At 43.3% G+C, this 21,900-nt stretch overlaps 1 protein-coding gene across 1 annotated transcript in view; it reads left to right on the forward strand.

Annotated features, from left to right (window-relative positions):
• The window catches only part of rragd (ras-related GTP binding D), a 46,194-nt gene that overhangs the window by 3,935 nt on the left and 20,359 nt on the right, over positions 1 to 21,900 (forward strand). The window contains exons 3-5 of the mRNA XM_080783749.1: positions 1,340 to 1,539; positions 2,623 to 2,737; positions 7,397 to 7,539. Of these exons, the coding sequence (XP_080639875.1) occupies positions 1,340 to 1,539; positions 2,623 to 2,737; positions 7,397 to 7,539 (458 nt within the window). The remainder of the gene's footprint in view (positions 1 to 1,339; positions 1,540 to 2,622; positions 2,738 to 7,396; positions 7,540 to 21,900) is intronic.

The following is a 21,900-nucleotide window of genomic DNA, read 5'->3' on the forward strand; positions in this document are numbered from 1 at the left end:
CAGATCTACAAGCTCATAGCGCGCCACCGAGTGGCGCGCTACGAGCTTGTAGGTCTGCTATTTTTGAAAAATCGAAGAACGACTGACATTTTATTTTTATCTGATCTCGGGTCAGAATGGGTTTATCAGACCAGTGTGTGTCCAGTGGAAACCTCGTGTGAATCTGATCTCAGGTCAGAATGGGTTAGAGCCGTTTGTTGGTGTAACATCTGTGTTGTGTTGTGTCAGCCTCTCCGCTCGTTCGCCGACGCGGAACTTTGCCTACAGAAGCAACAACATCTTGTTCTAGGCGCGGCGAACGTGATAAATGAGAGCATTACCCATCCGAGAAAATGGCTGCTATACTTTTAAAATTAAGAAAGAAACTTTATTTTTTTTGCAAACCAACTCGCAGGGATTTCAAAGGAAAAAAAGTAATTGCGTTTTTCATGGAAGCGCCGCTTCTTCTTCTTCTTCTTCTTCTGATGAAGTGCTTTTATTATCAAGAGACCATAGAAACATGACAGTGGTTAATACACCAATAAACCTATAGAAACATGACAGTGGTTAATACACCAATAAACCTATAGAAACATGACAGTGGTTAATACACCAATAAACCTATAGAAACATGACAGTGGTTAATACAGTACACAAGCTCAAATCTTGTTCTCCAAAAATGGGGTTTGAATTAATTGCAGAACTTGACTTGACTTTATTTATTTAGTTTTCCTGCATCTCCTTTTTTATAGCGCGGCACTGAAAGACTGCGTGCGTGCATGCATTAAAACTCTCTCTCCTCTCCTCAGGACGACTATGTGGAGGCTCTGAGCCGCCTCCACCTCACGGTGACGCGGGCCTACAAGGTGAACCCGGACATCAACTTCATTAACCCATTCTGAACGGGAACCCGTTTTGGTGTTAGCATCATGTTATGCTTTAGCTATTGAAAAATAGCAGATCTACAAGCTCATAGCGCTTGTAGGTCTGCCATTTTTGAAAAATCGAAAAACGACTGACATTTTTTATAGAATCTGATCTCAGGTCAGAATGGGTTCATCAGACCAGTGTGTGTTGTCCAGTGGAAACCTCGTATGAATCTGATCTCAGGTCAGAATGGGTTAAAACTCTCTCTCATATCTCCTCATGCAGGATGACTATGTGGAGGCTCTGAGCCGTCTCCACCTCACGGTGACGCGGGCCTACAAGGTGAACCCGGACATCAACTTCATTAAAACTCTCTCTCCTCTCCTCAGGACGACTATGTGGAGGCTCTGAGCCGCCTCCACCTCACGGTGACGCGGGCCTACAAGGTGAACCCGGACATCAACTTCATTAAAACTCTCTCTCCTCTCCTCAGGACGACTATGTGGAGGCTCTGAGCCGTCTCCACCTCACGGTGACGCGGGCCTACAAGGTGAACCCGGACATCAACTTCGAGGTGTTCATCCACAAGGTGGACGGGCTGCCCGACGACCACAGGATCGAGAAGCAGCGCGACATCCACAAGCGCACCAACGACGACCTGGCGGACGCCGCGCTGGAGCGCATACACCTGAGGTAGGAGGAGCCAAGGAAAGGAAATGAAAGGAAAGGAAGGAAGGATGAAGGAAGTGTACACTCCACGTTTATCGCTTTATCCCACTTAGGGCCATTTGCACCAAGAGAGATTAAGCCTTAATCTGGTTTAAATCAAGGTTTATCTATTAATCCAGTTGCACCAAACTTTAAACCTAGTTTTCACTAATCCGGTTTAGTTTTAAAACCATCCTTTTAATCTTGGTTTTGTTTTTTTAATCTTGGTTTTAATTTCCACAGTAGCCTATACTTGGATTAATGTCAATCCTGTTGCACCACTACTTTAAACTTTGATACTACTTTAAACTTTGATTTAAGTATCAATAAGGGATTCATTCTAAACCAGCAGGAGAGGAGGTTTAAATGGAAACAACATGGCAGCATATATACCTCTACGTGTTTGTTGTTGTTTGGGAAACTATCGGAGGAAGTGGTGGTGTGTGTGATCGACGGAACAGATCTATAAACCTACCACGCACCACGGAGTGACGCGCTCTGAGTTTATACGTCTGTTGTTTTTTTTATTATTATATATATTTTTGATGCAGGCACTATAATTTAATTTAAACATTCTCAAATATGAATGAAATGGTAACGCTAATGATGCTCACGACTGCTGCCGTTTATTTACAGCGCAAAACCAAGATGGCGGACACAACAAAGTGTTAATCACAGTTTAACCCATTCTGAACGGGAACCCATTTCGGTGTTAGCATCATGTTATGCTTTAGCTATTGAAAAATAGCAGATCTACAAGCTCATAGCGCGCCACCGAGTGGCGCCCTACGAGCTTGTAGGTCTGCTATTTTTGAAAAATCGAAGAACGACTGACATTTTTAGAATCTGATCTCAGGTCAGAATGGGTTAATCAGACCAGTGTGTGTCCAGTGGAAACCTCGTATGAATCTGATCTCGGGTCAGAATGGGTTAATGGATTTTAATCACAGGTTAAGGATTTAATCACAGATCTGTTAAGCAATGCTTAAAATTAAGACCTGGAAACACGTCTTTGTCGTTTTAGCTTTGAAACCGCTTTAACCGTTGTTTTTTTATGTTTAACCACAGCTTCTATCTAACCAGTATCTACGACCACTCCATCTTCGAGGCGTTCAGCAAAGTGGTGCAGAAGCTCATCCCACAGCTGCCTACGCTGGAGAACCTGCTGAACATCTTCATCTCTGTGAGTAAAAGCCTCCTCTTCTTCAGTGTTGTGTTGGAACTACTCCCTCAAGGACCCCTGAGGGTCCCCGGACCGCACTTTGAGAACCAATGTTCTAATGCGTGCACACACACACACACACACACACACACACACACACACACACACACACACACACACACACACACACACACATTTCGATTTCTTTATTTGAGTCCACATTTATAAAATACATTATCAAGGACACATATTTTCAGTTGCTTCTGATATACTACGCACTCGAAACATCACGTGTCTCAGTGCTTGAGTCCAAACAAGCCCTAAATGTACAGAATATACAGTAGGCAACACATGAACTTATTCACAGACAACATTGGTCACTTCAGTCTGTCATATTATTACCAACACCGAAAGTAAATCATGGGTACAAAAAGCACCTTCTCCTCCAAATAGACCGACTGCCTATACTGGAGGAGATTGAACAGTATGTTGCATGAAGCTGCTTTGCCTTACACTTGGACAACCCTATAATCCTCAAGCCTCTGACCACTAGCCTGTGGACATGGCCCAGGCTGCCAAATATATAAACAATGAGCTGACACGTATAGCCCAGTTGTATAATGGTCTGTATACTAATGGTTGATATTTTACTTGTTTAGTAAGGAAAGCTTCCTCTAAACTTGAATCAAAAGCACAGCCAACTTCCAATAGAAAAACCTCTCTGTGTCAATTATAATGACATCTGGTGTATTTGCAGTTATATTTGCAAACACGACACACACACACACACACACACACAGGCCTTCATGCACTTTGTGTTGCGGCCAGTAGGTGGCAGCGATGTCTAACTGATAGCATGGAACAGACTGTAACGACGCTGCCTCCTTTTCCACCAGAAGAACCTTTGGTTCTAGAATTGGTTCCGTTTGGTTCCGTTCTAGATTCTTGGAACCTTTCATGGAACCGGCAGACCTTTTTCTTTTGGTTCCAGTTATGAACCAACTTTTATGGTTCTGAACCAATTCATTTTCAGTGTATAAACACTGTGAACTGGTGGGAAAAAGGGTCCTATTTGCACACTTGTATGTAGCAGTGTTTCTCATACAATAGGGTTTTTTTGGGGGGGGGGGTTGCGGATACAATTGTATTGGCCGCGTGTAATTTTCAGTTTTTCTTGTTTTCTACATTTTCTTTTTCAAAGAAAAACATTATTTTTAAAGAAATGATGGATGTCCCTGCATGGAACAACATATTTTCAGATGGGGGTCGTCGGCCTAATGCATACAATTCTGGGGGTCCTTGACATAAAAATGCTTGAACGACAGAAACAGAAAACTGATTTAGATTATTTTAGAAGGCATTTGTACTTTGGCCGTGCCGGTCAGCGTCGGTAAGCGTGAGGCGCGCCGTCAGCAACATCGAGAGTGATGTTAAATAGTCGATTTGCAGTACATGTAGAGCCCTCATTGCGAAGGTTAATGTACACTTGGGAGGTGTGCAAAGAAGGTGGTGCAAAGCGTTATGGGGACGAGTGTGCGTGTGGTGCGCTGCACACCAAAGCGAAACGCTACAGCCCCCGAATGCCTGACCCCCTTCAGTGACGAGGTCTGCTATGCTACGTTTTCATGCCGTGGTTTGTGTCCACCTGTCCCATTCATTATATAGATAGATATAGATACTTTATTTGTCCTTTCGGAAATTTGTTTTGTGCACAGCAGTCATCAGGATATACATAAAACATAACATATGCAAACAAACAGATCACACAGTGCATAGACAATAAAGAAACAGTGCCAACAGAAGGCCACCAGTCATAGTTCCAAGAGGCATCACATCACACTTTATGCACGGTACTGAGACGGGGCCTGCTTGTTCATAAGTCCTATACTTATGGGAACAAACGATCTTGAGGCCCTATAGCCTGCAGGGAAGGTACCATATACCGTCGCCCTGATGGTAAAAGATGGTATTGGCTGTGTAACGGGTGTGTGTTGTCCCTAGTAATAGCTTCCCCCTTCCTGAGTACCCGGGTCTCATACATTGAGGTCATACTCTCAAATTGGTTTGGGTCCACCTGTCCCATTCATTGGTTTGGGTCCACCTGTCCCATTCATTGGTTTGGGTCCACCTGTCCCATTCATTGGTTTGGGTCCACCTGTCCCATTCATTGGTTTGGGTCCACCTGTCCCATTCATTGGTTTGGGTCCACCTGTCCCCATTCATTGGTTTGGGTCCACCTGTCCCATTCATTGGTTTGGGTCCACCTGTCCCATTCATTGGTTTGGGTCCACCTGTCCCCATTCATTGGTTTGGGTCCACCTGTCCCATTCATTGGTTTGGGTCCACCTGTCCCATTCATTGGTTTGGGTCCACCTGTCCCCATTCATTGGTTTGGGTCCACCTGTCCCATTCATTGGTTTGGGTCCACCTGTCCCATTCATTGGTTTGGGTCCACCTGTCCCCATTCATTGGTTTGGGTCCACCTGTCCCATTCATTGGTTTGGGTCCACCTGTCCCATTCATTGGTCTGGGTCCACCTGTCCCATTCATTGGTTTGGGTCCACCTGTCCCATTCATTGGTTTGGGTCCACCTGTCCCATTCATTGGTCTGGGTCCACCTGTCCCCATTCATTGCTGGGGAAATTCACTGCAATTGTATTATTATTACAGCCGAGCGGTCTGTCGGGTCGACCTTCCTCCTATGATCCACAGGTGTCACTGAATGGTTTGACGAGTATGGAAATCATATGAATCATTGGAAAGGTTGCAGTTCACTGGATAAACTGGCATGTGGCTGTGGTTTAGTCCACAATAAGCTGAACTCTCTCTCTCTCTCTCTCTCTCTCTCTCTCTCTCTCTCTCTCCCTCTCTCTCTCTCTCTCACTTTGCTCATGCACTTTACAAAACGATTGAATATAAATTGCACATTTTGAATCTCCCAATCACACAATGTCTGTATGTCTCGCTCGCTCACACACACACACACACACACACACACACACACACACACACACACACACACACACACACACACACACACACACACACACACACACGCGAGCATAAAAAAAAAACTACAGTACAACGAAATGGTATTGCAAAATAACTCACACACACCACAGAACAAATTGCATCATAACACGAGAGAGAGAGAGAGAGAGAGAAGAGAAGCCCCAAAAATACCAAGCCTTAAAGGCATTGAGCCTTTTAATAAATGGGGCTTAGTGCATGTTTGAATTCTCTGTTTTCACGGCATAATTAAAACAAGACACCTCACAGATGTAACAAGTCATGGCTGCCAGGCAACAGGCTATAGACACTAGATGAGTTATACAGGTGCAGTTATAAAACTGATACACAGTGCTATTTCAATTCTATTCATTTTGTTGAGGAAATGCAGAGCCAGATCACTCACAGCATCTCTGAGGATAGAATTCTGGATGAGCAGGACATGTGCAGCATTTTGAACAAAACGGGCAACTCCTGAAAACTTTGGAAGTCAATCTTAGTCAATAAAAACATTCGCTCTGAAAGAATTATATTGAAAGATTTGTGCCACATTTTCACGATTTTTCAAAAATAGCAGACCTACAGTACTATGAGCTTCTGAGATCTGCTATTTTTCAATAGCTAAAGTGTAACATAATGATGACCAAAAGTGGTTCCCGCCCAGAATGGGTTAAGCTGTGTCATGGTCACAATACCAACAACACTGCAGTAAACTACAGTGAGCGCTTTGCCTGGCTCCACCGAGTCCATACGAATCTACAGGGACTTAAAGGGATATTTCACTTTCTAAAAAAACTTTTGGTCATTTCATCGTCTACTCAGGCTTACAGTATGTGAACACCCCCAGACAGTTTTTTAACACCCTGACGGCTTTAGATTAAAATGGTGACACATACAGAGGCTGCCGGGATTTTTTTTTAATTACCTTTGGAGCATAACGCAGAAGTATTTGCGCCTTTTGGTCCATGAAAATCCCCCTGAAAATAGTTCCATGGCAATTTTGCTACTATATTCTTTCTGTGGACTTCAACACTATCCAACGCCAACATTATGATCAAGAAACTCATCATTTTCTTTATTCTCCTCATCAACTGTTAACGCCAACACAGCCAGGGGCCCCTCAGGGTTGTGTCCTCGGTTCTTTCCTCTTCACACTATACACAAATGACTGTATATTACTGTACCCCCTCACCCAACAACATCACATACTTTAACACTGCGTAAAAAAGCTTGTGTATATTACAGGAAACTTTCCAACAAACTCCCGTAAACTCCTGAATTGTATACCATCACACCTGTATATTACCGCATATTAACTGTATATGCTGCTAAACTTGAGGTTTATGGGCAAAATACAGTGCCCATAATTGCCCGTTAACCCATTCTGAACGGGAACCCGTTTTGGTTTTGGCATCATGTTATGCTTTAGCTATTGAAAAATAGCAGATCTACAAGCTCATAGCGCGCCACCGAGTGGCGCGCTACGAGCTTGTAGGTCTGCTATTTTTGAAAAATCGAAGAACGACTGACATTTTTAGAATCTGATCTCAGGTCAGAATGGGTTCATCAGACCAGTGTGTGTCCAGTGGAAACCTCGTATGAATCTGATCTCAGGTCAGAATGGGTTAACTCACCCCCACCGGCCTGTCTCCTCTGTCCCCCTTTGCTCAGAACTCGGGCATCGAGAAGGCCTTCCTGTTCGACGTGGTCAGCAAGATCTACATCGCCACCGACAGCAGCCCGGTGGACCTGCAGACCTACGAGCTGTGCTGCGACATGATCGACGTGGTCATCGACATCTCCTGCATCTACGGGTAGGAGACTGTACACCCTATAGTAACACCCACCCAGTGTTCACCTCCTGTATCTACGGGTAGGAGACTGCACCCTATAGTAACACCCACCTAGTGTTCATCTCCTGCATCTATAGGAGACTGCACCCTATAGTAACACCCACCCAGTGTTCATCTCCTGTATCTATAGGAGACTGCACCCTATAGTAACACCCACCCTAGTGTTCATCTCCTGTATCTATAGGAGACTGCACCCTATAGTAACACCCACCTAGTGTTCATCTCCTGCATCTATAGGAGACTGCACCCTATAGTATCACCCACCCAGTGTTCATCTCCTGTATCTATAGGAGACTGCACCCTATAGTAACACCCACCCTAGTGTTCATCTCCTGTATCTATAGGAGACTGCACCCTATAGTAACACCCACCCTAGTGGTCATCTCCTGTATCTATAGGAGACTGCACCCTATAGTAACACCCACCCAGTGTTCATCTCCTGTATCTACAGGAGACTGCACCCTATAGTAACACCCACCTAGTGTTCATCTCCTGTATCTATAGGAGACTGCACCCTATAGTAACACCCACCTAGTGTTCATCTCCTGTATCTATAGGAGACTGCACCCTATAGTAACACCCACCCAGTGTTCATCTCCTGTATCTATAGGAGACTGCACCCTATAGTAACACCCACCCCAGTGTTCATCTCCTGTATCTATAGGAGACTGCACCCTATAGTAACACCCACCCAGTGTTCATCTCCTGTATCTATAGGAGACTGCACCCTATAGTAACACCCACCCAGTGTTCATCTCCTGTATCTATAGGAGACTGCACCCTATAGTAACACCCACCCCAGTGTTCATCTCCTGTATCTATAGGAGACTGCACCCTATAGTAACACCCACCCAGTGTTCATCTCCTGTATCTATAGGAGACTGCACCCTATAGTAACACCCACCCCAGTGTTCATCTCCTGTATCTATAGGAGACTGCACCCTATAGTAACACCCACCCTAGTGTTCATCTCCTGTATCTATAGGAGACTGCACCCTATAGTAACACCCACCTAGTGTTCATCTCCTGTATCTATAGGAGACTGCACCCTATAGTAACACCCACCCAGTGTTCATCTCCTGTATCTATAGGAGACTGCACCCTATAGTAACACCCACCTAGTGTTCATCTCCTGTATCTATAGGAGACTGCACCCTATAGTAACACCCACCCAGTGTTCATCTCCTGTATCTATAGGAGACTGCACCCTATAGTAACACCCACCCAGTGTTCATCTCCTGTATCTATAGGAGACTGCACCCTATAGTAACACCCACCCAGTGTTCATCTCCTGTATCTATAGGAGACTGCACCCTATAGTAACACCCACCCCAGTGTTCATCTCCTGTATCTATAGGAGACTGCACCCTATAGTAACACCCACCCCAGTGTTCATCTCCTGCATCTATAGGAGACTGCACCCTATAGTAACACCCACCCAGTGTTCATCTCCTGTATCTATAGGAGACTGCACCCTATAGTAACACCCACCCAGTGTTCATCTCCTGTATCTATAGGAGACTGCACCCTATAGTAACACCCACCTAGTGTTCATCTCCTGTATCTATAGGAGACTGCACCCTATAGTAACACCCACCCAGTGTTCATCTCCTGTATCTATAGGAGACTGCACCCTATAGTAACACCCACCCCAGTGTTCATCTCCTGTATCTATAGGAGACTGCACCCTATAGTAACACCCACCCCAGTGTTCATCTCCTGTATCTATAGGAGACTGCACCCTATAGTAACACCCACCCCAGTGTTCATCTCCTGCATCTATAGGAGACTGCACCCTATAGTAACACCCACCCAGTGTTCATCTCCTGTATCTATAGGAGACTGCACCCTATAGTAACACCCACCCAGTGTTCATCTCCTGTATCTATAGGAGACTGCACCCTATAGTAACACCCACCCAGTGTTCATCTCCTGTATCTATAGGAGACTGCACCCTATAGTAACACCCACCCAGTGTTCATCTCCTGTATCTATAGGAGACTGCACCCTATAGTAACACCCACCCAGTGTTCATCTCCTGTATCTATAGGAGACTGCACCCTATAGTAACACCCACCCAGTGTTCATCTCCTGTATCTACGGGTAGGAGACTGCACCCTATAGTAACACCCACCTAGTGTTCATCTCCTGTATCTATAGGAGACTGCACCCTATAGTAACACCCACCCCAGTGTTCATCTCCTGTATCTATAGGAGACTGCACCCTATAGTAACACCCACCCAGTGTTCATCTCCTGTATCTATAGGAGACTGCACCCTATAGTAACACCCACCCCAGTGTTCATCTCCTGTATCTATAGGAGACTGCACCCTATAGTAACACCCACCCCAGTGTTCATCTCCTGTATCTATAGGAGACTGCACCCTATAGTAACACCCACCCAGTGTTCATCTCCTGTATCTATAGGAGACTGCACCCTATAGTAACACCCACCTAGTGTTCATCTCCTGCATCTATAGGAGACTGCACCCTATAGTAACACCCACCCCAGTGTTCATCTCCTGTATCTATAGGAGACTGCACCCTATAGTAACACCCACCCAGTGTTCATCTCCTGTATCTATAGGAGACTGCACCCTATAGTAACACCCACCCTAGTGTTCATCTCCTGTATCTATAGGAGACTGCACCCTATAGTAACACCCACCCAGTGTTCATCTCCTGTATCTATAGGAGACTGCACCCTATAGTAACACCCACCCCAGTGTTCATCTCCTGTATCTATAGGAGACTGCACCCTATAGTAACACCCACCTAGTGTTCATCTCCTGTATCTATAGGAGACTGCACCCTATAGTAACACCCACCCTAGTGTTCATCTCCTGTATCTATAGGAGACTGCACCCTATAGTAACACCCACCTAGTGTTCATCTCCTGTATCTACGGGTAGGAGACAGTGTTGTTTTCGTCGACGAAAAATGTTCGTCGACTACCTTTTCCACTGAAGAAAACTAAATGAAAACTAAATTAAAACTATGCTATGGTGACTAAAACTATAAGACTAAATATACTGACAATTTCGTCAACAATTTAAAAACTAGACTAAAATGTTAGGAAGGGACTAGTGGACAACAGATCCAGTATAAGTCATTTTACACTTTGTTGCATGCTGAAAATAGCAGATCTACAAGCTCACAAGCTTGTGAGCTTGATATATTCGTATCGTCATTCGTCACCCAACCTTACAGTACTACTTATGCTGCCATAAACAATAATATGTCAACATTTGAATGACCTTTTTTATTTATATATGTTTTGGTATTCAGACAGCCAGCAATGGGAAAACACTCCCCAAAAACAATGTAGTCTCTGTGTGGAATTCCATGTTCCTGGCATTAATACGGTGAACCGGGAAAGCATCTGTGTCATTTTAGATGGTGTGTGCGTGTGCGTGTGCGTGTGTGTGTGTGTGTGTGTGTGTGTGTGTGTGCGTGCGTGTGCATGTCTGTGTGTGCCCGTGCGTGTAAGCAACTGATAACTAATAATGGGCTCTGAGAGAAGCCAATTTCAGCGCTGGAATGAACCCCTGGAATTATACGCCCTCTAATAATATTCAGAGTCTTAACAAGATTAAGTGTTTTGGTCCATGTTCGCCTTTAAGGTTAACCAAACATAACCTCAATCACAGCTCGCTATGAGACACGTTATTTCTTTCCGTGCCTTTTACAAAAAAATAAAATAATGTGCCAACCTTTTCAGAGAGTGCGATGAAACAGATGTTTTGTTTGTCTGTGTGGTCATTGGGTTTTAAAGCGTTGTTCGCTCAAGTGAAGGTCACTTGGCTTTCATCCAAACCACATTCAGAAATACTGGTGGCAGCTGTCAGGCAATTTAAAACTTCCCTGTTACCGACCGTGCCGTATGAAAACCGCCCGAGATTTTAAAGTTTGTAGGGATCATGGGCGATCGTTTTGTTATTATTATGCAAGCCCGAATTAATGAGAAATCTTGGCTATTCAGAAAGGTCTCAATGTCCCCCCCGAGGGACTGTGAATTCACATTAACCCATTCTGAACGGGAACCCCTTTTGGTGTTTTAACAAAGCATTATGTTATACTTTAGCTATTGAATAAATAGCAGATCTACAAGCTCATAGCGCGCCACTCGGTGGCGCGCTATGAGCTTGTAGGTGTGCTATTTTGTTTTTAATCGTGAAATTGTGCCTCAAATTTGGAATATATATTTTTTAACTCGTTTTTAACTCAAATCTTTGCTTCTGAAGAGGTCCCCTGGAACAACATATTTTCAGATGTGGGTCTCGGAGGCCAATTACAGATCATTTTTGGGGTCCTTGACATGAAATATTGAGTGATATATAGTAGGCCTAGAAACATGTCAGAAAACTGTCAGGATTTAGAAGACCTTTTTTTTCCCAGGCCTAAATGGGTTAAAACTATCAGGATGTTATTGAATTCTCTCCAGGACACCTCGTTGCCCTTCTAAGCGACTCGATTAAATTGACCCGGGTTCCTTTTGAATGAGAAGAAGTGAGTCAACCAAACAACACAACCCTGATTCATACCTCCTGTATTGTCCTCCTCATAACGACCTTTCCAAACCTAATTTCACGTTGAAAGCCTTCCACCTAGGGGCACGGTGGCACAGCTGGCAGTGCTGTCAGTCCTGGGTTCGATTCCCGCTCGGGACGCTGTGGGTGCTGGCGGCATGTTTCCTCCTCCGAGTCATCAGTGCCCATACCCGAAGGCGGCGTTGGCGAAAGGGCCTTTCTGTGTGGAGTTTGCATGTTCTCCCCGTGTCCCCTAGGGTAGGTACCCTCACAAAAAACATGCAGTAATCCTAGTCACTAAACTGCCTCCCCCCTGGCCAGCCGGGGCGCCTGATAGAGGGGAAAGGAACTGGTTGGAATAACGTGTTCCTTCCACGCGCTACGTCCAACCAGGGAAACTCCCCCCTGTCAGGTGTAAAGGAGCAACTTGGACACTCAGGCATGAAGGAAGCATGAGTTCAAGTCCGTTGCTCTCCCCTTATCTCCCATATATATGGGGACTAGGTTGGCGGAGGGTGTGTAGAGCCCAGGATCACATTAGATGATTGACACACAGGTGAAAAATGGGTTACAAAATTGTGGGATAAAAAATATATATAAAAAATAAAAATAACGACCTTTCCAAACCTAATTTCACGTTGAAAGCCTTCCACCGTTATCACGGATATTAGCGTTGCTTTGTCTTGAAGCCTTTTTCAAATGCACTGAATACACCTACCGGTAATCCTCTCTCTCTCCCCAAGGCACTATGCAAGGGGGCATAAACCAATGAAAAACAGTCATTGATACCCACACCACTTACAGGCCTATCTAGTTATATTCAGATTGCTACATGAACTGGCATAACTCATTTTGACCTGGGAACAATTCTGCAAATGTCTTTTAAATCCTGACTGTTTTCTTGAAAAAGCTCTGTTTTTCTATGTCAGTCGTTCTCAAACACTTTCATGTCACTTTTCACGATTCTTCAAAAATAGCAGACCTACAAGCTCGTAGCGCGCCACTTGGTGGCGCGCTACGAGCTTGTAGATCTGCTATTTATTATTATTTTTATCGTGAAAATGTAGAGCAAATCTTTGAATATACTCTTTGAATATACTGTATTATTCTTTCAGAGCGAACGTTTTGAACTAAAATCTTTGCTTCTGGGGGAGGTCACTGGAACCACATATTTTCAGATGCAGGGTCCGTGGCCAGATACAGATATTTGTGGTGGTTGTCCTTGACATGAAAACGTTTGAGAACCACTGACACGGAAACATTTTTCAGAAAACCTGTCATGATTTAGAAGACGTTTTGTGGAATGGAGTTTGGGCGTGGGTGGCACAGACATTGCTCATATATAGCAAAGTCCCTGTGCCTGAACAGTTCCTTAACCCATTCTGACCTGAGATCAGATTCATACGAGGTTTCCACTGGACACACACTGGTCTGATTTAACCCATTCTGACCTGAGATCAGATTCTAAGAATGTCAGTCGTTCTTCGATTTTTCAAAAAATAGCAGACCTACAAGCTCGTAGCGCGCCACTCGGTGGCGCGCTATGAGCTTGTAGATCTGCTATTTTTCAATAGCTAAAGCATAACATGATGCTATAACACCAAAACGGGTTCCCGTTCAGAATGGGTTAAACCAAAATTAGAAGCCAGAGAAGCAGAACTCATCCGGTGTTCTGTTACAGTAATGCACCATGTCTAAAGTTGCTCCACTGCCACTGGCACAGTGTCGTCGACTCGTACCCACAAATAAACACAATTTGCATGTCTTATCTGGGTTACTGTAAATATGGATATGGTGTTCATATTTACCAGCTCTTGAACGGGAATACTGCAATGGGGATCCCTGAATATTACATGAAGTCTAGTAGGGTCTATATTCTCGGGCGAACATCCGCAGAGGATATATTTTCCGAGCTCACGACACACTGTGTGATACTTTAGTAGATTATACTAAATATATAGATTTTGTTGTGATTATGTCCAGTTGTGTCCAATGTGTTTTTCTGTTTTGTCTGTGTTTTTGAGTGGTGCAACCACGCCAAGGAACAGCAATGTCCGTGTTCACCTATGTGTTGTTCACCTACCTATATGTGACGTTAATGAGCACCAGTATATGACTAGTAGTACCAGCAGGGGGCGCTGTTGTGCCAGAAACAGTGAAGGATAATGCTGCACTGTTGCCTGCTAATTAGAAAGAGAGAGAGAGAGAGAGAGGTGTGGGTTTCACATTATGCTGCTGTAACGTATATGCGGGGATAATAAAGTACATCTCGTCTCTCTCATCATCTCAAAGCCGAAAACTAAACTGTTCGAGTATAAACCGTTCATGTGCTGCTTCTCCACAATGATACCTGATGTACTGTACATCTCAGACTCATTGTCAGTTCGACATCACTCCGGCAGAGAATGTACGTAATTAGAGTTTGCTAATGTATCTCTCTGTTCTTTGTTCTGTACAGAAGAACATGGTGAGCTCTGGCAATTCTCTGACCTTTCCCTCGCTGTCAAGACAAAGAGACACCGTGCTGTAGTGCAAGGTGGCTCATTATATTCATATTCATATTCCTGTTTCAAACATTCATAATGTGTTGTACGGCTTTAACCCATTCTGACCTGAGATCAGATTCTAAAAATGTCTTCTACGTCCTGACAGTTTTCCCATTCTGACCTGAGATCAGATTCTAAAAATGTCTTCTATGTCAGTCGCTCTTCGATTTCTTTCAAAAATAGCAGATCTACAAGCTCGTAGCGCGCCACTCGGTGGCGCGCTAGGAGCTTGTAGATCTGCTATTTTTCAATAGCTAAAGCACGACATGATGCTATAACACCAAAATGGGTTCCCGTTCAGAATGGGTTAACCCATTCTGTACGGGAACCCCTTTTGGTGTTTTAGGCATTATGTTATCTTTTAGCTGTTGAAAAATAGCAGATATACAAGCTCATAGCGCTGTGCTACGAGCTTGTAGACCTGCTATATATTTTTTTTAAATCGTGAAAATGTGGCCCAAATCTTTGAATATAATTCAGAGCGAACGTTTTTAACTCAAATCTTTGCTTCTGGGGGGGAAAAACAACATATTTTCAGATGATGGTCGGCGGCCAAATACATATATTTTTGGGGTCCTTAATAATAACATGAAATATTACCACTGGTATAGAAACCTAAGTATTTCAGTAAACGTTTAGGATTTAGAAGCCTTTTTAACCCATTCTGACCGGGAACCCATTTTGGTGTCAGCATCATGTTATGCTTTAGCTATTGAAAAATAGCAGATCTACAAGCTCATAGCGCGCCACCGAGTGGCGCGCTACGAGCTTGTAGGTCTGCTATTTTTTGAAAAATCGAAGAACAACTGACATTTTTTTTAATCTGATTTCAGGTCAGAATGGGTTAATCAGACCCAGTGTGTGTCCAGTGGAAACCTCGTATGAATCTGATCTCAGGTCAGAATGGGTTCATCAGACCAGTGTGTGTCCAGTGGAAACCTCGTATGAATCTGATCTCAGGTCAGAATGGGTTAATCGACCTCCATCCAAAATGGGTTAGTGAATAGTAGGTGTTCTCTATGGAAGCCCATCGATGCCACTGCATTCAGTCTAAATTGTATGGAATTGAATTGAATTCAGTCTAAATTGCATCGTATTGTATTGAATTGTATAGTTTTTGTAATGTTCTTATTGTTGTCGTTCTCTCATAATTTTACGAGGAAGAACATTTGGCACTTTATTCATTATACAGTATTCACTGGCAGAAATGTGCTTCCACTTAGTTTGACAAAACTTGTCACAGAACACACTTCTTTGCTTTGTACTATCAAGGTCTGTGAAATGCAGTCTGCGGCGATGCGCATGCTGAATATTCATTCAGCCTTGACTTTTAGCTAAAGGCTAGTTTAGTTTTTAGTTTAGTTTATTCGCACAATAAGAAAACATACAAAAGAAGTTATGACATCAATAAAAGAGAAATATGTGCAGGTGAGAAGAGAAACCCACGGAGGGCTTATATGAATGTGGTTCTCACCAAAATAGTAAGTAGGCAAAGTAAGGCTGCTTTAACCTTTCATTATTTTATTGCCATCTACACTTATAAAGTAGCTAGGCTATTGGGACCTATTTATGCCAGCTACGCGTAGCGTATAAGCGTAGACAACCGTTTAAACGCATTTCTTTGGACAAAGTTAGATTCACTGAATCATTTTCAAAAGATGAAAACTGTAGGCTTGGTGCATTTTTTGGAGTCGTACATTTTTTCGATTGGAGACTACATGCCACTTACTTTAGGATTCAGTTGATTCATTTATTACTATTTGTCAAAAATGGAAGATAACAGGGCTTAAAGTTCTCAGTCCTGGGGACTGATTTCAGTCCTGAGGATCTCATAGGGGTCGTTTAATGAGATCAGTGCAGATTTGCAAAAAAAGCATTTTCAGTCTTGGGATTGTTTTTGGCTTTAAGCCCTGAGATAAGCAAAGCTCATTGTGAACTTAGTGTACATTAGTTATTGTTGGCAAAGCGATTTGGTGTAGAAGCACGAAAGGAGCAGACCAGAGAGACTAGATATGCTTTAATAAGAGGTGAAATACACACAACACATACTTCGGCTACTGTTGCTGTTTTGTACATGTAGGCGTATTTTGCCACTCTTTTCCTGTTACACATTTACTGTAATATCACTATGATTATGCAGCACTGGTACAATACATCATGTGTGTGGGTGGTTATACTATAGGGATATTGATTTCAGTGGCTTGCACCCATTATGGTGGGAGTGCCAAGTTCCAACCGCGGTACAACATGGAGAAGTGTTTTCACTTGCAGTTAACCCATTCTGAACGGGAACCCATTTTGGTGTTGGCATCATGTTATGCTTTAGCTATTGAAAAATAGCAGATCTACAAGCTCGTAGCGCGCCACCGAGTGGCGCGCTACGAGCTTGTAGGTCTGCTATTTTGTTTTATCTGACGAGGTACCATTTGAGGGGGAAAAACCTTACATTATACTAAATAATACTAAATTGTTTATAGGTTCAATATAAGTCAAATAATATAGCCTTTCCATAGCAGTATCTTTTTTTATTTTTCCAAAAAGAATACAAACAGCCAATAGCATAATATTACAAAGTTATCCCCCTCACTGGGGAAAATTCCGGGAGGAAAAACGAGCAAGCACCGGGGCGAGTAGTCCAGTATTCGTAGTAAAAGCTGCATTCGTGGCAGTTCTTTTACAGACGGGGTAAAAGAAAAGAGCAGGGGCTGGAGCCCCCTTTGATGTCTATGTGTGTACTGTATGCACGTCCCTGGTGCAAAAGGTTCTGGTACTGTATATCCCCAGTGGTTCTCAAATGTTTTTGATGTTATATAAATAATATGCGTACTTGCACGCGGGCCCCGATCTGAACATATTCGATGCCAGGAATCCCCGATTTGTGTTGTTGGAACATTCCGGTAGCACTTTATAACTACACACTATTTAGTTAATACTTAATTCATCATGAATTCATCATTATTAATACATTTACATTACTAATAGTAAACACGGTTGTATATGTTTCAAATGTACACTAGTATTAAGCATCAGTTGAGCATTAATAAAATACCTTAACTCGTTATTATTTCATCATAGAGCATCATTGATGCATTTCTGAGCATTATCCCATTTTGGGGGGGAACCCCTTTTGGCATTATGCTATGCTTTAGCTATTGAAAAATAGCAGCTCTACAAGCTCATAGCGCGCCACCGAGTGGCGCGCTACAAGCTTGTAGGTCTGCTATTTTTTTTTTAATCGTGAAAAGTGTCATGAAAGTGTTTGAGAACGACTGACATAGAAAAACATATAGCTTTTTCAAGAAAACAGTCAGGATTTAGAAGACATTTGCAGAATCGTTCCGCAAGGCCCAAATGGGTTATAATGAACAAATTCCAAATTCTGCTGCTGGTGCGAACAGCAAGACGCTGTGCGAGACGCTGCCATGGTATTGCAGCATGGCTGAGCAGATGTTTTGAAGTGTGTGTTGGGCCGTAGAGGAGCGTATGGGCTCAGAGAAGACTCCGTCAGCAGGCTTTGACAAGGAAGACGGCATTGATGGGTGAAGGCTTTGACAAGAGGCGAGAAAGCATGAGCTGAAAGGGGGTGTGCAGCACATGCAGTTGTGCACACCGAAAACCAAATTTGGTTGACGGAGGCATTGTTGATGCCTGGGCTTTTACTCAATATTGTCCATTATTTAACCCATTCCGGACGTGAACCCCCTTTGGTGTTTTTTTTAAAGGACCACTTTTCAACCTATCTTCATATAATAGGTCCTCACTAATAATCATGATAAAATGACATGATTTTTTTCTACTCAGTCTGTGTCTCATATAGGAGGGCTGTGGGCAGTTTAGAAACCGTCTTCCAGTGGCATCATCATTAGGCAGATTATTTATTATTTTATACTTTAGCGATTGGAAAAATTGTCGAGCGCCGCGCTACGAGCTTGTAGATCTGCTATTTATAAATGTTTTATCGTGAAAATGTGCATTCAATCTTTTGAATATAATTCTTTCAGGGCGAACGTTTTAACTCAAATCTTTGCTTCTGGGGGGGGGGGTCCACTGGAACAACATATTTTCAGACGGGGGGTCTGCGGCCAAATACAGATAATTCTAGAGGTCCTTGACATGAACTAGTTTGAGAACCACTGACGTGGAAACATAGGGTTTTCAGAAATCTGTCCTGATTTTAGAAGACATTTTTGTAGAATCGACAGTAGGTCTAAATGGGTTAACCTTCAAGGGCATGCAGCAAAATGGTCCATTTATCTGTGGTTGCAAGTTATCAACAAACACATTCTGCCTCTAAATCCGTTTAACCTGCCCGACCTTAGCTTTCCCGGATTCACTTTTTTTCCCCCATCGAACCGGATGTTTTCTCAAACGATTCATGTCAGAGCAGCGTTGAAATAGCCCCAAAAGAGTGCGCGAGAGAGAGCACGCGCACGAGAGGGGGGGGAAATAACTCTCAGTCATCATCACCGATTTCAACTTCAACTCCCCGTTTCACGAGACAAACAAGGCAGAACAATCCACCCGCTTCCCGGGTGGAAACCTTATTGGTGTATATCCAAAAATGGTTACTTTTCAGGCAATGGAAAAAGCTTCCAATGTATCCACTGTAGTTTATTCACTATTTTTCATTGATTCAATATGATATAACCAACCAGTCCACTTTCACCTTCATTTTCAAAATGGAGCCGATCTACAAGCTGACAAGCTGGTAGATTGTGAGATTTTAGGATGGGCTGTTGTGTGTTTGCTGCTTTTGTTTGTGTATAGCCTCGGAAACCCAGACGTTTTTATTTCCAGGGGAGAAAAAAAAAAGTCTGGGTCAGAGTCCACTTCAATACGGCGTAGAGTATTATGCAAACATCGATCACTCTCTGCTGATTTCTGATCGTCTGCACCTTTGTTAAATTGACGCACACACCCGTACACACACACACACACACACACACACTCCTCTCTCTCTCTCTGTAGCTCTAATGAATTAGTCTCATGTCACATAGCTGCGTTTTAAGCATTGTGTTATGCTTCAGCTATTGAAAAATAGCAGATCTACAAGCTCATAGCGTGGCACTCGCTATAAACTTTTAGGTCTGCTATTTTTGAAAAAAAATCGTGAAAATGGGGTGCAAATCTTTGAATATATATTCTTTCAGAGCGAACGTTTCTTAACTCAAATCGTTGCTTCTGGTGGGGGGGGGGGGGGGTCCCTGGAACACCATATTTTCATATGGGGGGGAGGGGGGGGGGGGCATGGCCAAATACATATAATTCTGGGGGTCTTTGACATGAAATAGTTGAGATGAGAACCACTGACACAGAAACATGAGGTTTTTCAGAAAACTGTCAGGATTTTATAAGACATTATTTTGCAGAATCGTCCTCAGGTCTAAATGGGTTAGGGAACGTCTTGTTTCCTTGACTACAAAATAAAAGAGTTGTCTCCAGGAGTTTTATCCCCCCCCCCCCCCGCCCCCACCCATGGGATTTTGGGAACAACGTAATTGCTCCATTTGTCACGTACTGTACTGTGCTGCTTCACTCGTTTGTCTTTAGTCATGTAATCGATTCCACAACACCCACCTTTATATGAGCAGCTCACGTACACGCCCCCACGCCCCCCAAGGTGGCCTTAACCCCTTTTGGGACGGGAACCCCTTTTGGTGTTATAGCATTATGCTATGATTTAGCTATTGAAAAATAGCAGATCTACAAGCTCATAGCGCGCCACCGAGTGGGGCGCTACGAGCTTGTAGATCTGCTATTTTTTTGAAGAATCGTGAAAAGTGACATGAAAGTGTTTGAGAACGACTGACAGAAAAACAGAGCTTTTTTCAAGAAAACAGAAAACAGATTTAGAAGACATTTGCAGAATAGTTCCCAGGTCAAAATGGGTTAAGATCGAAGTCCTTCTCAAAAGGTCTTCCTCAGGGCGAGATGGGTTAAGATCGAAGCCCTTCTCAAAACGTCTTCCTCAGGGCGAAGAACGGAGGTAGACACTAGACAGCTCGATGTCCTTTCAAGAAGAGGAGAGGCGTGTTAGTGGGACTATAAGCTCATATACCAGCAGCATTTTCCTTTTAAGGATAGCACATGCATTATGCAATATTATCACAGTTTTATGAGATGCAATTACAAAGTGAAAAAAATATTTCAGGGCGACTGAAGTCATTCCGACAACATGAGCCTTCCCTGGAGACCTCCATACCTCATATATTCCTTCTGAAACAGAGACCCCTTTTTTTAGTTTTTTGGTTTGAGAAAGTGGTAGAGTGTGTCTGTTAGTTTTATAAGCTCAGGGCCAGGCACGTATAGCGCAGTCTGATTTTTCTTTTTAACCCATTCTGACCTGAGATCAGATTCATACGAGGTTTCCACTAGGACACTACACTGGTCTGATTAACCCATTCTGACCTGAGATCAGATTCTAAAAAAATGTCAGTCGTTCTTCGATTTTTCAAAAAATAGCAGACCTACAAGCTCGTAGCGCGCCACTCGGTGGCGCGCTATGAGCTTGTAGATCTGCTATTTTTCAATAGCTAAAGCATAACATGATGCTAACACCATAATGGGTTCCCGTTCAGAATGGGTTAACACATTGAGTACGCCAACGTGCATCAAAATAAAGGCCGCTATAGTGCCAGAGTAGTCTGATCGCATTTACTCTGAAAGCCAAGAACCGGAAATACTTTCTTAAAAAAGTTGACTTGACAAAGTGAGCTCATAATCCCCGATCAACTTAATATATTTATATAAACTCCAAAAAGCGTTCATATTTTGCGGGAGAGACGGATGAGGAGCAGAAATGCAGCGCCAGCATATCGATCCATTCATCACCACGGAGAGCGCCCTGGATGAGGAGATACGAGTCATTCTTTCCGCCGCGCTAACATGGGAGTCAATGACAAGCTAATACTTGCACAGAGCGTTAGCATACGGCAAGCGAAAAGCGAAATGCAAAAAAAAAAAAAAATGAATAATTCTGATTATTATTATCTCGCCCCGCGTCGTTTGGACGTCGCTAGGACGTCCACAGACGTCTAAGGTATTACTCGTTTCTGATCCTTATGACGTTTCCAGACGTGTTTTGTACAGAATGTGTTAAGGTAGACCACACCGATGCAATAGCATTGCATTGGTGTGGTTTACCATTACTTTAAAAACAGTTTTGTTCCCAACCCGACCCTTGTGTGTTGTTTAGGCTTACTTTTACTTCAGGGGAAACCGATGGAGCAGGATTAACCCATCCTGG

This window comes from Protomyctophum bolini (genome assembly GCF_963924005.1).
Source record: "Protomyctophum bolini genome assembly, chromosome: 15".
NCBI lineage: Eukaryota > Metazoa > Chordata > Actinopteri > Myctophiformes > Myctophidae > Protomyctophum > Protomyctophum bolini.